The sequence below is a fragment of the Urocitellus parryii genome, chromosome 12 (assembly GCF_045843805.1).
Source record: "Urocitellus parryii isolate mUroPar1 chromosome 12, mUroPar1.hap1, whole genome shotgun sequence".
Lineage (NCBI taxonomy): Eukaryota > Metazoa > Chordata > Mammalia > Rodentia > Sciuridae > Urocitellus > Urocitellus parryii.
In genome coordinates, this window is record NC_135542.1 from 38139305 (window position 1) to 38155065 (window position 15761).

A 15761-nucleotide genomic window follows, 5' to 3' on the forward strand; every position below is an offset into this window, starting at 1 on the left:
CTTCAGTGAGCAGCCTGTTGCCTTCAGTCATTTTAACACCTCTTACCAGGAAGGGCGGGGCCAGCTGCCAGCTGCCTTCTGAGTCCCCGGTCTGTGAGACTATTTCTTGGTACAATTTCCCCTTTGCCCAAGGTGCTGAGCCTTATTGGTAACCAGGTAGGGTGCAGAGGGCACAGGCAGGGGACCTGGGGTAGATTCGGCTTGCTACAAAGAGCAGGATGGTGCCTTTGGCCACTCTGCCAGGCCTGTTGAGTGAGGGGCTAAAGTTTTACAAAACGTTACTAGGACTGGCAATGGTCAAATCAGAAGTGCTTGTTGTGGGGAGGACTAGTTACCATGGGAACAGTCTGGTGGATGTAAACAGGAAAGAGCGCCCTGTGGACCGGGAGAGGTGGTTGGAGGGATGGATGGATGGAGGGATCATAAGGTATCGGAGAGAGTGATGCAATTATGGAAGCTGAAGGGTCCCAAGATCTGCAGTCAGCAGGCTGGAGCCCAGGGGAGTTGATGGTGTAGTTCCAGGTGCAAGTCTGAAGGCAGGAGATCAGTGTCCAAGCTCAAGATGATTGGGCCAAGGTCAAGTTCTCTTGCTCAGCTTCTTGTTCTCTCCAGGCCTTCAGTGGATTGGATGAGGCCCACCCCCATCAGGGAGGGCACTCTGCTTTGTTCAGTTACAGATTTCCAGGTTAATCTTACCCAGAAACGCCCGCACTGACACACCCAGTGAAAGCTTGGCCAGAGGTCTGGCACCTGGAACAGTCAAGTCAGCAAATGAAATTGACCATCAAAGCTTCTTCTGTCCAAATGTGGAAGACATGGATCTGGGGGTCTCAGTGGACCCTACCCCAGCAGGAGCTCATTGAAGTCAACATGGCTTCTCAGGAAGTCTACTGCAGCTTGGGAAAGGGGAAATTGCCACATGATGGCCATAAACCAAGTAGCCCAATTCAGCAGGCCTGGTGGTGCATGCCTATAAACCCAGCGACTCAGGAGGCTGAGGCAGGAGGATCCCAAGTTTGGGGTCAGCCTCAGTAACTTAGTGAGGCCTTAAGCAACTTAGAGAGACCCTGTCTCAAATAAAAAAGGGGCTGGAGACGTAGCTCAGTGGTAAAGTGCCCACGATCAAAAGTGGTAGTTTTTGGGCTGGGGGCTGTGGCTCAGTGGTAGAGCACTTGCCTAGCATGTGTGAGGCCTCGGGTTCAATCCTCAGCACCACCTACAAATAAATAAAAGGTATTGTGTCCATCTACAACGAAAAAAAAAAAAAAACCAAAAAAGTGGTAAAGTTTCCAGTACCAAAAAAAAAAAAAAAAGGGAGCCCAGCTCATTTAGAGGGGAAATAACCCACAATGAACCCCAAACTGTCATCCATAGTGAGCCCTCCACGGGCTCTTGTCAGGGGGGAGGCTCTGCCAGGTGGCTTTCCACAGAGGACCTCCTCCTCTCCCTTCCTGGTGAGGGGCTGGCACCTCGTCCTCCTGCAGGCCTCTCTCCTCCTTGTCCCTGGGACCCCCTTCTGTGCAGGCACCTCTAGTTGGTCCCATTCCCTTGGGAGGGCTGTGAGCCCCTCTCCGCAGGCGGGAAGCCTTGCACATGCCTGAGTGAGGCTTCGTGAGAGTGGACGCGACAGAGCCTCAGGGCGCGGCTCTAGCGCACTCGCCACACATCTGCCCCAGACCCTTGTGGCCCTTCCCTGGAAACGAGATCCGCTTGTGACCCAGGAGGCTGCTCCAGGGTGCGACGTACCTGTCTTGCCCCACCCTGGCTCATGCACCATCCTGTTGACAGCTGCCTTGGCCAGACACCCCCACCCCACCCTGCGCGGAGACCCAGGTGCAAGTCCTCACCTGGCAGTGAATGAGCTGGACAAGGCCTCTGTCCTCGCCTGTGAGCTGTGTCTTGAGAGCTGGGACGCTGAGCATGACCTTATATACTGGCTCTCAGAGGGAGGGGCTTGAGCACCTGGGGGAGGTAAGGACCCCAGGGGCAGGACCCACTCCCGGGGCTCTGGGGCTCAGGACTGAGGGCTAGCCAGTGGGAGATTGGTCTGGCTCCACCAGGCCCTGTGAGGCAGGCATGGGGCCCCAGGCCAGCAGCAGGCATGGAGTGGGAAGAGCCAATTGGAGACCACACAAAAGGGGAGGGGACTTAACGGGCAGCCTCTCTCAGTGACAGGTACCAGGGACAGATGCTCCAAGACATGTGGTCTGGGACCCCATCCTCAAAGCTGCTGGGTGGTGTGGGGGCAGGCAAATCACGTCTGTGGGTGCAGACCATGAACATGCACCCAGGGTAGTAGGGGAGGCCAGGCCAGGCCATCGGGTGCTGCATGCACACAGGGGAGGGTCTGGGGACATCCCAGGAAGCATGGCTAAGGACATTACCCACTGCAGGGACAAACAGAGGAACAAACTCACACAGGCTAGAGAGGACCGGCCAGCTAGTCTTACAGCATTTGGTGGGGGTGGGGATGGGTAGGGAAAGGGGCTTGGTCAGGGGACAAGGTGGCTTAGAGCCCCTTTCTCAAAGTCCTCCGTATGTGGCAGGGCTGAGTTTGGAGGTCTGGGTCAGAACCATACTGCAGTTCCACAGCCCTCAGGCCACACGAGACCTCCTGTCATGATAGGACTCTGCACACAGTAGGGCTTCCTCAATGTATGCTGGTGGCTGACTTGAACACACCTTAAACACGAGGAGCTGCTGCCCTCTGGTGGCCATGATTGGGATGGGCTCAGGGGAGCCACTTCCTAAAGGCCTCCCCAGATCTCAGAGCCACTAGGCTCACCACCAGTAGAACCTTTCTGTCCCCTGTCCCATTTGACAGATGAGGGTCCTGAGGACCACAGGAGCACCTGACTTGCAGTGGGCCACACAGCGGGCTCTTTTTTTTTTTTTTTTTTGGTACTGGAAACAAGCTAGAGCTAGCTCTTGGTGCCGCGGACTCCAGTCCTTGTTGACTGGAAGACAAGTACCCAGTCAGACGTGAATTTTAGACAAAACAGCAAATGATTTTTTCAGTTTATGTGTGTCCCATATTATATGTTGATTTGCTAAAACTGGCCACCCAACTTGTCAAGGCACAGAGCTGAGCTTCACAGACCTGTGCAGGTCAGAAGCTGGCAGGGTCTGACCCTGCCACAGGCCACCCCAGGGCAAGGCGTACCAGCCTCCTGGTGTAGCCACTCTCCTACCCAGAGGTTCCAACCCTCGGCTTGGTCCTGGCTCCCTATGCCCTCTCTCGGGCAGAAAAGAAGCAACTTGGCAGGGCCTGGCCTTCAGTACCCCTTTGGCCAGAGGCCAAGCACATCTGGTCTTCAGCCCTCCCCTTCCTAAGGCCAGCAGTGAGGGCAGATAAAATAATCCTACTCTAACAGAAGTCCTCAGACGTTTTCTTCAGTGCACTAAATTCTGGACTGTACCGCTCCTTCCTTATAAGAGTGGGCTCTGGCCGAGGTAGGGAAGGGGGAGACAGGGGAGGGACAGGCCCTGTGGCTAGCTAGTGGTGGGGGGGACCAGGTTCCACTAGATCTGCCCAGTGCCTGGCTCAGTCCAGAACAGAAATGGCTCCGAGGGCCAAGCTCAGTGGAGTTGCAGGGCTACAGGCGCTCTGGCTGCCCCCAGCCGGGGGATGCCACCACAAAGAGCAATCTGGTCCTGGGGATGGTTCTTCAGGGACACAGGGACCTGCTTGTTCTCAGGTCCTTCCCTGAACTCACTAGCTTACCCACAGGGTCCCTTGGCCTCTCTGGGTACCATCCATCTGTAAGAGAGGGCACCCTCTCTTGAAGCCAAATGTACAAAGCTGGATGAGGCCAAGGACAGAGCTCCTCACTCGTCCTCCACCCCTCTCCCCGGCACTGAGGCGACCTAGTGGTCGGCAGAGCTGGGTTTGGAAAGGACTGATTCACCTTTAGGGGGCTGTTCTCCAGCTGGGCCCAGAGATGATGCAAGAAACCCCCAGACCCAGCCTGGGCGGAGGCCCTTGCCAATGAAAGGTATATGGCGAGGGTCAGAAAAACCCCAGTGGAGGGGCGGCCAGTCAGCCATCAAGAATAACTTCAGGGGACCTGGTAAGGGTGGAATCTCAGGAGGTGGTCACCATTGTGGAGGTTACCACGTGGGGTGAGAGGAGCACCTAACTACTGAGTGATCACCCCCACCCAGTCCAGAGCCAGGCTGCCACCCTAACACCACCTCCAGCTGGCGGGAAGCTGGAGTCAGGGACACGGTTTGAATGCCACCTTGCGGTCTGTGTGACTGAGCTGGTGTCGAGCCCCTCTTTCACCTATGAAGCCAATTTGCAACCTCTGTGACATCAGTAGCATATCATCCTGTCAAAAGGACAGTTTCAGTTAGACCCTCTCTCCTCCCTAGGCTTTTAGTTCTGCCAAGAAGCAATACACACAGTTTAGTGGGTTTTGATCTTTGGTTTTGCTTTTTACATGGGACAGTAGTATGTGAATGTTCCTCACTCTGCTGTCACAATTAGTCTAGCTTGGTGGCTGCTCCACGTCAGCACCTGCAGACCTGTCCAGCTCCTCAGCAGCACTGTGTCCCGGTCCACTGGTAATTTCGGCACCCTCTTGTGTCGCTGGGGTTTTCAAACACACTGTTACAACGCCATGATGAGGCGTCTTGTAAGAGCCATAGAAATTCTTAGAGTGCCAGGCCAAGGATAATGTGAATTACTAGTACTGACACATTCCCTCAGAATTTTCTAGATACGGCGTGTCAGCATGCGTGCCTGTCCACACCATGTGCTGAGAACTCGAGTTTTGCCAGTCTGACAGGTGAAAAAACATGCACTTCATACTCATATATTAAATGTTCATATATGAGCATGTTTTTCATGTTCAGAAAGTTGTCTTTTTTGGAGAACCATGCTCCTGCCCTGTCCACTTTCCATTGGACTCTTCCTTTATGCATTTATTGGGAGTTTTTATTATAAAAATCAGCCCTTTCCATCATGTTGTCATTTTCCCCTTCTCTTACCTTTGACTTCAAATGTTCCCAGCAGTTCTAGTTTGTTACATTTGAAACTTTCCTCTATCAATAATTTATTATGGGCAAGGCCATGAAACACTTATAATCCCAGAAAACTGGAAGGCGGCGACAAAAGGATCCTAAGACCCTGGTCTCTCACAAACACACATAAATGGCGGGCGATATAGCTCGTGGTAAAGCACCTCTGGATTCAACCACCAGTACAAAAAAAAAAAAAAAGACGAAAATAATTTTGGCATGAGTTGGGGATATTTTATTTTTCCCAAATGATTACCCAGTTCCCCCAAAGAGTCTGAGGCCTGATAATGCCACTTTTTCTTTCTGCTACTGGGGATTGAACCCAGGGAACACTTTCCCACTGAGCTACATCCCCAGTCCTTCTATCTTGATACAGGGTCTTACAAATGGCTGAGGCAAGTCTTGAACTTGCAATCTTTCTGCCTCAGCCTCCTAAAATTGCTGGGATTATAGGTGTGCACCAACACACTCAATATCAACCCCCCTTTTTAAGAAGCTCCAAGTGATCCTACCGCAATTTATGGTTTGGATACAGGGGCTCCATTTCCCTGGCTCTCCTCCCATGGGGGCTGACTCCAGCACCCCCAGGAAGAAATGGTCACTAGTGGCCTTGGTGGAGCTACACTTGCTTCAAACCTCAGGTCTACGATGCCTGTATCTGTACATGAGCAGACAATACCATCTTCAACATTTAGGTTAGATAACTACAAATTTAGGGCCTCATGGAAACAGTGCGTGGTGTTCACACAGCTAGGCCATGGGATGGCTGCTCACAGCCTCTATTCCCGCTTGCCAAGCTCACTTGCCTACTCCCATGTTCAAGGGACAGGAGCCTGAGACACATGGGGCAAGTGGAAGAGACTGTAGTATGAGGGGCAGGTTCATCTGGGGCTCCTATGCCCTCACTGTCCCTGCCAGTGGTGGACATTTTATCTGGCTGTGTGGAATTTAGTAGGCTATTATTATTTTTTTAATGATCATCTCTCCCTTTTCTTAAACGCAAGCTCAGTATTGCCACAGAGATCTATAGGTCTAAATTTTTTAAAATGAAACTCCCAACTTTTTTTTAAGATTTTAGGCTTGGTACCTAGCTCAAATTCCTTGAGTATGGTACGTTCCCACCAATTCCAGTTTTAGAAAGTAGTGCGTACCAGATCCTGAGCACCTGCCCTTGTGGCAAGCTCGGTTACCTTCATATACCTGAACCCTACTTCCAAGATTTAGCAGGCAGTGTAGACTAAGATATTTCTTCTGCCATCCCCAACTCCAGTCACAATCTATCTTCTCCATTGGCCAAGAAACTTTCCATCTTGGTGGACTAAAACCATTATACCCTGGGTCCAGGAAGGGAGACAGGGCTGGTGACAAACCAAGCCTTAGTTTAGCTGAGCAGGACTTTGGGGAAGGGTAGCTCTTGAAAAGCAGTAAGTCCTCTCCCTCCCCTTACCTGGGTTAACACTGCACCAGCTGGAGGGCTTCCACAGGGTAGCTAACAAGTCATACCCTAGAAAAGAAGCTGCAGAGTTATCCTGTCCCTCAACGATGGTCCTTACAAGGGCAACACTTAACTTCCACAGTGGAGGTTAAATATGAGCCTGCCATCCTTTCTGCAGGAGTAGGGGTGTTGGGAACACAAACATGAAAGGCCAGTGGTCAAGGTCAGACAAGAAGGTAAAGGTCTACATGTAATTACTGTTGTTGAATTTAGTATGGTAAGTTGACTGCCAGGTGCTAGGCCCTGTCACATGTATAAGTGTGAAATCAAGGTGGAAAGGGGAACACCTATAGTTTCTGTAGGCAAGGTTCAAAGGGCCTCATGTCTCTCCCTTGGGCATTGGCTATGATAGGGCAGGAAGGCATACTGTATCTCTCAAAAGGCTCTGGGCACCCAAGTCCATCCACAGCCAGCTACAAACACTCAGGGTGGACAGATATGCAGGGTCCAAAGGGTGTGGTCTTGGACCATCCATCCATTTCCCTCTACCTAGTACAGATTAGATCCATCATGAGAATCTGCAATACAGGATCCTTGAACCACCTGAAATGGACACAGTGCACAAATCCCAAGACCTAATTATTTCAAGATACTTTATTTTCAAAACAGGTCACAACTTTAAGCTTTTGGCCCATTCTGCCACTGTACAAGCTACAAATGCTTGCTGGGCAGCTGAGGGGGCACTCTTTAGTAGCTTGTTTGAAAAGTGAATAAAAATCCATATAAAACAAATATTCAAATAGTTTCCATAGGAACACAGATAAGTGTGACCCCATCTTCTAGTCGTCCGTATTGCTGCATCTGTGCCAACCCTACTCTTACAAAGACATTTCAAAACTAGCAGTAATTAAGTTAAATGGTCCCCCCAGATCCCTTAACTTAAGCTAAATCTGTAGTGAACAGCTACAGAGCGGCATCTACACGTTGATACTAGTGGAGGCGCACGCTGCTGGGTGACGTTTCATGCTGCTTTCCTGAGCACAAGACACGGGCAGAGTGCCAACGTCCTGCTCCTCCACTTCGGGTGGGAAGCCATGGTTCTGGATTTGCTGCATGCACTGCCTGAGAGACAAAGAAGGAGCATATTCAAAACCCCAATCACTTCTACCTGGGCAGGCACCCATGAGAATAACTCATCCATGACAGCATGTCCTTGGTCTCTTACACTATCAGGAAGTAATTCAATGTTTATTCTTGGTTATTTGTTGAAGTACTGGGAATTAAACCCAGGGCGCTGCACATGCCAGGGAAGCATTCTATTGCTGACCTACATCCACAGGCCTCCCCTCTATCCCCACCTCCTGTACTGGAAACTGAACTCAGGGACACACTACCACTGAGTTACATTATCAGCCCTTTGAATTTTGAGACAGGGTCTCACTAAGTTGCTAAAGGCTGGCCTCAAATTTGTGATCCTCCTGCCTTACTTCCTGAGGGGCATGAGCCACTGTGCCAGGACAGTGTATTTTTAAAACAAGCATTTCTGGGCTAGGGTTATAGCTCAGTTAGTAGAGTGCTTGCCTCACAGGCACAAGGCCCCGGTGGGTTCAATCCTCAGCACCACAAAAAAAAAAAAAAAAAAAAAAAGCATTTCTTCAAAATTATCTGAAAACCTGAATACACAGTGATACTGAAGAGATTTTCTTTTGGGGGGGGCTTCTGCTAAGGACTACACCAAGATGCCTTGTGCATGCTAGGCAAAACTCTTACCACCAAGACACATGCTCAGCCCAGGTGCTACTCTTGTTAAAACCATAAACATGCATGATTTCTACTCACCATGTTGGTCCTGACATCACATAATAGATAGTTGGCCTCTGGAATCCATTGAAAGTAGAAGCAGCAGCAACAGTGTATGCACCCATGTTTTCAAAAAGCATCCAATCACCCACATGCATTTCGGGAAGGTCACAGCGCTCAACAATCCGATCAAGGCCATCACAGGTCGGTCCCCATATGCTGGATGAATAATACTTCTCATCTGGTTTAGGTCTCTGTGAAAAAAAAATTATTGCTTAATTATACTCGTTTATCAAATATCCTCATTGCTTTAGACAGCATGTTCACAAATTACCTTCTGCAGCAGGGGCTTTACATGTGCATGATCATAAAGGATGCAATTAAATGATCCGTATACTCCGTCATTCACATAATACATAAAGGTCTGTTCACTTGCCTCATCTTCATCTAGAAAAACAGATTAGCCTTAATTACTACTTTTTCTACCAATTTACATTTTTATGTGCAACAATTCACCCTGACCATCATACATACCATCAGAGCCTGTCTGTTCCTTTAATACGAGTTTTTTGGCAATGATATTAACTGCAAGCGTGAAAGCTGAAGCAACATAATATCTTCCTGGTTCAGCTATGATTCTCACTCCAGAGTCTGATGGAAAGTATTTGTCCAGTGCTGGATTGATCACACTGGTGATCTAAAAGAGTGACACAGAGCAGCCATTTATTATGAAGAGTTCACATGGAGGAGAAAGATCACAGCGCCTTGTGAGTAACAGTAACAGGACATGACAAGAGCAGGCACCAGCAGAAGCAAAAAATTAAAAAAAAATCTCCCTGGAAACCAGTCTGTGTATCCCTGTTATTTCACTTGGGTGATTCCCCTGAGTACCATCTCTGCCCTTTTTAAGATGTTAAGGGCCGGGCTGGAGATGTGGCTCAGCGGTAGCGCGCTTGCCTGGCATGCGTGCAGCCCGGGTTCGATCCTCAGCACCACATACCAACAAAGATGTTGTGTCCGCCGAGAACTAAAAAATAAATATTAAAAATTCTCTCTCTCTCTCTCTCTCCCCCCCCCCCTCACTCTCTCTTTAAAAAAAAAAAAAAAAAAAAAAAAAAGATGTTAAGGGCCAAGCAGTGACGCATACCTGTAACTCCAGTAACCTAGGAGGCTAAAGCAGGAAGATCACCAAGTTCAAGGACAGCCTGGCAACACAGCAAGGCCCAGTCTCAAAAAGACTAGGGGTAAAGTGCTCGCCTAGAAGGTGTGAGGCCCTGGGTCCGATCCTCAGCACCACATATAAATAAATAAAATAAAGATATGTATTGTATCCAACTACAACTAAAAAATAAATATTTAAAAACAAAACAAAAAAACTACGGATATAGCTCAGTAGTATGACACTAGCTGAGTAGGCACAACCTGAGTTAGATGGCCCCACCAAAAAGTTATGGATATGACTTTATCAAATAGTATGCATGCCACAAGGTCAAAACCTTTCCATTCTGCCTACCTCACTCACCTCTACAAATAACAATGCACATTTACTTTAGCAACTCAAGCGTCACATTACAGCTTGGCTTCCTAAAGGACTAAATATTAGATTGTTAGGGGAAATGCCAAGTCTAGCAAGGCACACCTAGGTTGCTTGCTCGCCTTCTCTGCCACTATCTGCACAGCCGCACTTCTGCTCCTCTTCTGCCATAATGGCGACTGGACCCAGGGCACTCTACTCCTGAGGTCTACCCCCAGTCTTCTTTTACTTGAAAAAGGGTCTAAGTTTTTAGGTTTTCCAAGCTGGCCTTGAATTTGTAATTCTCCTGCATCAGATTCTGACCAGCCACAGTAGCATCCCCCAACCCCCACCCCAGCATTGGGGAATGACCTAGGGACATTATCACTGAGCTACACCCTCAGTTTTTTGAGACAGGGTCTTGCTAAATTGCAGAGACTGGCCTCAAACTTGTAATCTTCCTGCCCCAGCCTCCTAAGTCACTGAGCTTCCAGGCATATGCCACCACAGCATTTGTTAATGTAGTAATCAATAACAACCCAAAAATTCTGGGAAAGCTTAGTTTAGAAAATGGTATTTATACAATTTTAAATAACACAAGTCACTCAAAATATTAACACTAAAGATACTGATTTTCATGCTTGTTTACCCCTTTGGTACTAGTTAAAATACTTAGGCTTTGAGGGCTGGGGTTGTGGCTCAGTGGCAGAGCACCCACCTCCCATGTGTGAGGTGCTGGGTTCAATCCTCAGCACCACATAAAAATAAAGATATTGTGTCCATCTACAACTAAAAAAAATTTTTTTTTAATTTAGGCTTTGAATAATTTTAAGAAGGCGCTTGCTAAAAAACAGCTACTGTGTAATCTGTCAGAAATTACCTCCTCAAACTTAAGCTTCACATCCTCAGATCCAGGGAAGCCACCACCAATATCCAGCAGACGCATGCTGAAACCAGCCTCAGCCTAGAGCCAAGAAGATTCAAGAGGTCACACAACCAGATCTGCTGACACACCTGCCCATACTTCACTAAGATTCTGTACTCACTCCCATGTCAAAGACACAGCGGGCGTCAGAGATGGCCTGCACGAAGGTCTCAGGATCAGTGCAGCCACTCCCCACGTGAAAGCTGTGAATAAAACGAAAGCTGTGAATAAAAGGACACGAGACGCTCTATTTCTCAAAACAGTAGGTAAAAGCCTGTAAAACTGACACTACTTAAACATATCAGCTGCTAACTGACACCAAGATCTCACCTGACACCAATGACATCAATATTTAATTCTTTAGCTCGTTCCAAAAGAAGTCTGCTGGTTTTGAGTGTGGCACCGAATTTAACACTGAGACGACAGACTGCTTTGGAATCATCAGTAGCAATCCGCAAAACCAACCTAGAACAAGGAAAGCATATCAAATCTCATGACAGATCACTAAGAGTTATGGTCAAATTACACAAAACCCGCCCTAAATATCAGCTGTTACTTCGTGGTTGGGTGTATCTAACATAGTTATACTCATCACCTGAGGGTTCAACCTGTTTTCTACTCCAGCATAAAAACAGAATAATTGGAAATTTAAGTTTGCCTGACAAGAACCTATAATGCCTGCCCTTCTCAAATGCCTCAATGGAAGGTAACTCACTTTGCCTTTGGATGTGCTCTGGCAACCTTCATCAACTCAACTTCACTGTCAAAAGTCATCATTTGGACTCCAATACTGGCAGCATATTTAATTTGAGACACCTGCTTACAAGGATTTGCATAGATAATCCTCTCTGGAGGCACTCCGAGACTCTGCACCAACTGTATTTCAGTCTGAAACAGAAGACTGGTGTCATGGTATACATACACTTCGAATAAGTACAATAAACAAAAGCATGCAAAGGTGTCCTGTGAGCACCCTTCATTAGCATTTAATGCCCAAGAAAAACTCTGGCCTGCAGGATCATTTTATAGAAATATCTGGGAACCCTGCTACCTTTGCTTACCTTGCTAGCACAGTCAAATCCTGTCCCAATGGCAGCTAAGGTCTTCACTATGGCTCTGCTATCATTGCATTTGACTGCATAAAAGGGGGTAACACGAGGAAGAGCTTTTAACCATCTTAGATGTTTCTTTAGAATGTCTCCAAGATCTGCGACATAAAAGGCATCCTTATCGTCCTGAAATGAAGTGGATACAGGAACTCATTAGCCGCCTTGCAATATTCTAATTAACACGCAGCCTCCCTTCTTTCCATAGGTTGGATGAATTCTACTCGTATAGTTAACTGACAGGCTACCACCATTGTCACAATCTACAGTTAATTAAAATTCTGAATCCCCAACAAGACGCATATTCGGCACCTCATTTCCTTTCCAAGACCCAAGTTCCCCGCTGGCCCCGCACTCTCAGCTGCTGCCATGGGGGGGGGGGCGCTTCCATACTTACAGAAGAAGACACTTCATTAATTTTTTGGTCCAAAATGTCCTTGGCAGTAAAGCCTTCATCAAGGAAGTGGCAGTCAAACTCTTCATTACTAAAGTTGTTCATGGCTCCTGGATAAGCCTCAGAAATGCAACAAGCTGCAAACAGGGTGAAAAAATTAACTCAGAAGCCACAGCAATACAATCTTGAAATGAATCTGTAACAAAATTACAAGGTGAATACTTACATGGAAACTAAGAGATGAAATTTAAAGAAATTATTTCCAGCTTCTCTCAAAGGTAATTCTCCAGGAATTCCAAACCCCGTGTCCTCGGTCCAGCAGTGGAAATATTCTGAAACAGAAACATGAGAATTTCTGTCTACCTTAGAATCTCATCAAGTTGATGGATCAGGCATTGTGACAGCATGAGACACAGAATCAAGCACCCAGTTTAAGTAGACCACTCAATGATGGTCTACTTAAACTTTTTCCTAGGTGTGACATGATCCCATAAACCTCTGCAGTATCTAAAAACCACCAGATTCAAAACTAAGTTTTTTAAAGCAGCACACTAAAATTCCACATATAATAATGGCACATCTCAGAAGAAGCATTTCAAACATTTGTGCCAAAAAACAACTGTAGAATGCAGGTTTCAGAGGCTTGTCTGTACTTAGATTACTGATACAGATACAAGCTTTATGTCAGTTTTCTTATTTCAGAGCTGTTTAAACTCTTCAGAAACTTAAAGAACATTATAGCAACTATATGCAGTCCAAAAAATCCTGCCATTTCTTACCTCCACAAAGTTTTTCTTTGGTACTGGTACTAGGCATTGAATGTGGTGGTGCTTTACCACTGATCTGCATCTCCAGCAGAGTTATTTTCATTTTGAGACAGGGTCTAGCTAAATTATCACACTGGGCTCAAACTTGGTGACCCTCCTGTCCTAGCCATCATGAGTCACTGGGATTAAAGAATGTGCCACCTCACCCAGCTTAACCAAGTCGATGTACAATAATTTCAGTAACCAGGAATATCCAGAGGGCTCAACTTAAAAGTACTCATAAATTTTACAAGAATTTCATGAATGAATTTTCATGCCATATTAGCTGAAAAAAAATCTTTTTAAATATCTTTTTAATATCTTTTTTTCAAATCAGTATAAGATATAGTTGCAATTATGTAAAAAAAACAAAACAATAGTCTTGAACCAGTGACGGCTACCAAAATAGCAAATCTAGAAACTCCAACTGTCTTCATAGACCCTCTAATGTTTGCTTAGCTATGAATGACAACCATTTGGGAGTAGTTTCTGGCTAACTATTAATTCACAAAAATGCAATAACATCAGGTTAGTAATAAAAGCCACTGTCCTTGGGCATCACAAAATGTGATGTTAGCAAATGTATTTTCTTTAAATTACTGAACCTTTAAAATTTTCTGCCAGGTAGGGCTTTCTTTTCTCCACTGTGCAACCCTCTTCAGTGCCAGCAGCCTATAGGCAGAGGCCAGGCAATGGTTCGGGGCCACAGTTTGCTCTGGCATGGGACACTATGAGAGACCCAGGGGGACGGGCCTGCCATAAATCCAAACCCATGCATGGTGGAACTTGTTTTAAAACCTCAATTTAACAGGAACTTCTTGGCACTGTCAGCCTCCTAAGTTGCCTAAATAACCCCTAGGGGGAAAGCAAGAGACTAATGCCAGCAAACTCATTTTGCCTGTATATATAACGTTTTCAATTGACTAAATGGGCTCAAGCAATAACTTCTGAAGCAAGGCTCAAGCTTAAATTGGAAAGCTTTATTTCTTTGAAGTACAACAGTAGTATTTTGCTTTCTTGTATCTTTTAAAGATTTACTTGAATAATTTATCCGAAAATTCTTACTTAATAACACCTTTTGGCATCTGCATAGCTAAGTCATTTTACACGATGACCCGACTGGCATTGGAGTAGCAGACAAACTTTTTTAGATTTGAATAAAGGAAGCCAACGCATTCTTACGTCTTCCCCCAGACAGTCCTGCCAGGCTCTGCTCCCCACTTTAAGTTATTTAGGAGTCTAACGGCACAATCAGCCTTCTCTGGAAACCGATCCGCCCGAGCCAGGCTCCTCAAATACCAAGTCATTCAAAGAGCCCTTAAATTGGCCATCCGCAGTCATGGCCGGCCGGGGAGTTATCGGCTACGCCCGGGCAGCTCCCGCGGGTCCACGACAGTGTCACCTGCTCTGTACACTCAGCAGAAAGAAAAGCTCTGAAGAGAGGAGGAGGAAGAGGAGGAACCCGCAGGGCGGCCGGGCCCCGAGCCCTGCACCTGCCGCGGGCGGCCCACAGCGCCGGGGACCCAGGGCCCCCGGAGCTTCCGGCCGGCGCCGCTCCGGGCCCGTGGGGGCCGCAGGGACCCCTCGGGCCGGCAGCGCGCGGACACCTGGGCCCGGGACGGGTCTCGCCAAGGTCACGGCCCGCGGCCGGCTCCGCCACCACGTGTCCCCGGCAGACTGCGCGGGCCGCCGGACACGTGGCCGCGCCTCCCTCCCGCCGCCTGCTCACCTCAGAGCGCCCGGGCGCCGCGGGCCGGTCCCATGGAGATGCCGCCGCCCGAGCTGCGCCGCGCCGGAGCCGGAGCCGGAGCCGGAGGAGCGCTCGGCCGCCCCCGCCGCGCCCGTCAGCCGCCTCGCTCCCGCCCGCCCGAGACGCCGGCCCGAGGTGGCGCCGAGCTGCTGGCTGAGGGCGGCCGGCCGCGGCGGCTGCAGGGACTGACAAAGCCGACTGCGCGCCGCGCCGTTACTTATACTGCGCGCGTCGTCATGGAGACGCACCAGCTCAAACCAGCCGCGATCGGTTCCGGCCGGGAGGCCTCCGGGGGAGGGGCGGGGGCGAGGCGACCGCCAACCCGGGCCCGGGCGCCGGGGGCGGGGGGCGCGGAGGGCTAAACGTCAGCGCCTCCGAGTGCCGCCCGCCCCGCGCGTGCTCGCCCTCCCGCGCCCGCAGCCTCGCGCTCCGCCCACCCGCGCCCCGCCCCGCCCCGCCTCGCCCGGCCTCGCGCCCGCCTGGCCCTGCGGCAGGCTCGCGCACGCGCGCCACGCCGCAGGCCCTTCCGGCCTGGGCACGGAGCCGGCACGCGCACGCGCACCACGCGCAGGCTTGTGCCCTGCGGCCGCCGGGGCGCCGAGGCGCCGCTGAATTGAGAGGTTGATGGTCCCTGAATTTCAGCATCTGCGCATGCAAAACAGTTTTTCCACTTTCGTTTAATGTCTCGTGCGCTAAGGCAGAAAGGGAATTACGGGCTCGAGCTAAGATCGAGTGCGCCGGCCGGCTCACGTGCCACGTAGACCCAGCCCTGGGGTTGCCGGCCTCAGCTGCGCGGCACTTACACGCCTGTGGCAGGGACCTAGCGGTGATTCTGGTGCAGTTCCCCCTCTCACCGGTGAGGAGCCATGAGGGGCGTGCCGAGGGTACCAGATTGTTAGCGGTACCCAGGTGCTGGCGGGTCACGCTGCCGATAGAACATGGAGGTGTCCTACCAGATGGCATGCAGCAGTGGCATGCAAAGGTGCATGCTCTACTTCTTAAGCAAAAGA

General features: G+C 49.2%; 1 protein-coding gene and 1 non-coding gene across 3 annotated transcripts; both read right to left on the bottom strand.

The window, feature by feature from the left end:
- Positions 1-7093: 7093 nt before the first annotated feature.
- Odc1 (ornithine decarboxylase 1) lies at positions 7094-14513 on the bottom strand. 2 transcript variants are annotated; one of them, XM_077791785.1, is made up of 12 exons: positions 14184-14513; positions 12422-12527; positions 12199-12332; positions 11757-11930; positions 11411-11583; positions 11026-11160; positions 10817-10898; positions 10651-10734; positions 8792-8954; positions 8592-8704; positions 8297-8511; positions 7094-7579 (listed from the first exon to the last, which is right to left on the bottom strand). In XM_077791785.1, exons 3-12 carry the CDS (start codon positions 12298-12300, stop codon positions 7435-7437), a joined length of 1386 nt encoding a protein of 461 aa, XP_077647911.1. In that variant the 5' UTR covers positions 12301-12332; positions 12422-12527; positions 14184-14513; the 3' UTR covers positions 7094-7434. The 2 variants fall into 2 exon arrangements, with proteins under 2 accessions (XP_077647911.1, XP_077647910.1); XM_077791784.1 differs by lacking the exon at positions 14184-14513 and adding an exon at positions 12975-13769.
- On the bottom strand, positions 13644-13777 carry LOC113175974 (small nucleolar RNA SNORA42/SNORA80 family). The gene has a single exon (XR_003300026.1). It is a non-coding gene; the product is annotated as a small nucleolar RNA SNORA42/SNORA80 family (small nucleolar RNA).
- Positions 14514-15761: the final 1248 nt, after the last annotated feature.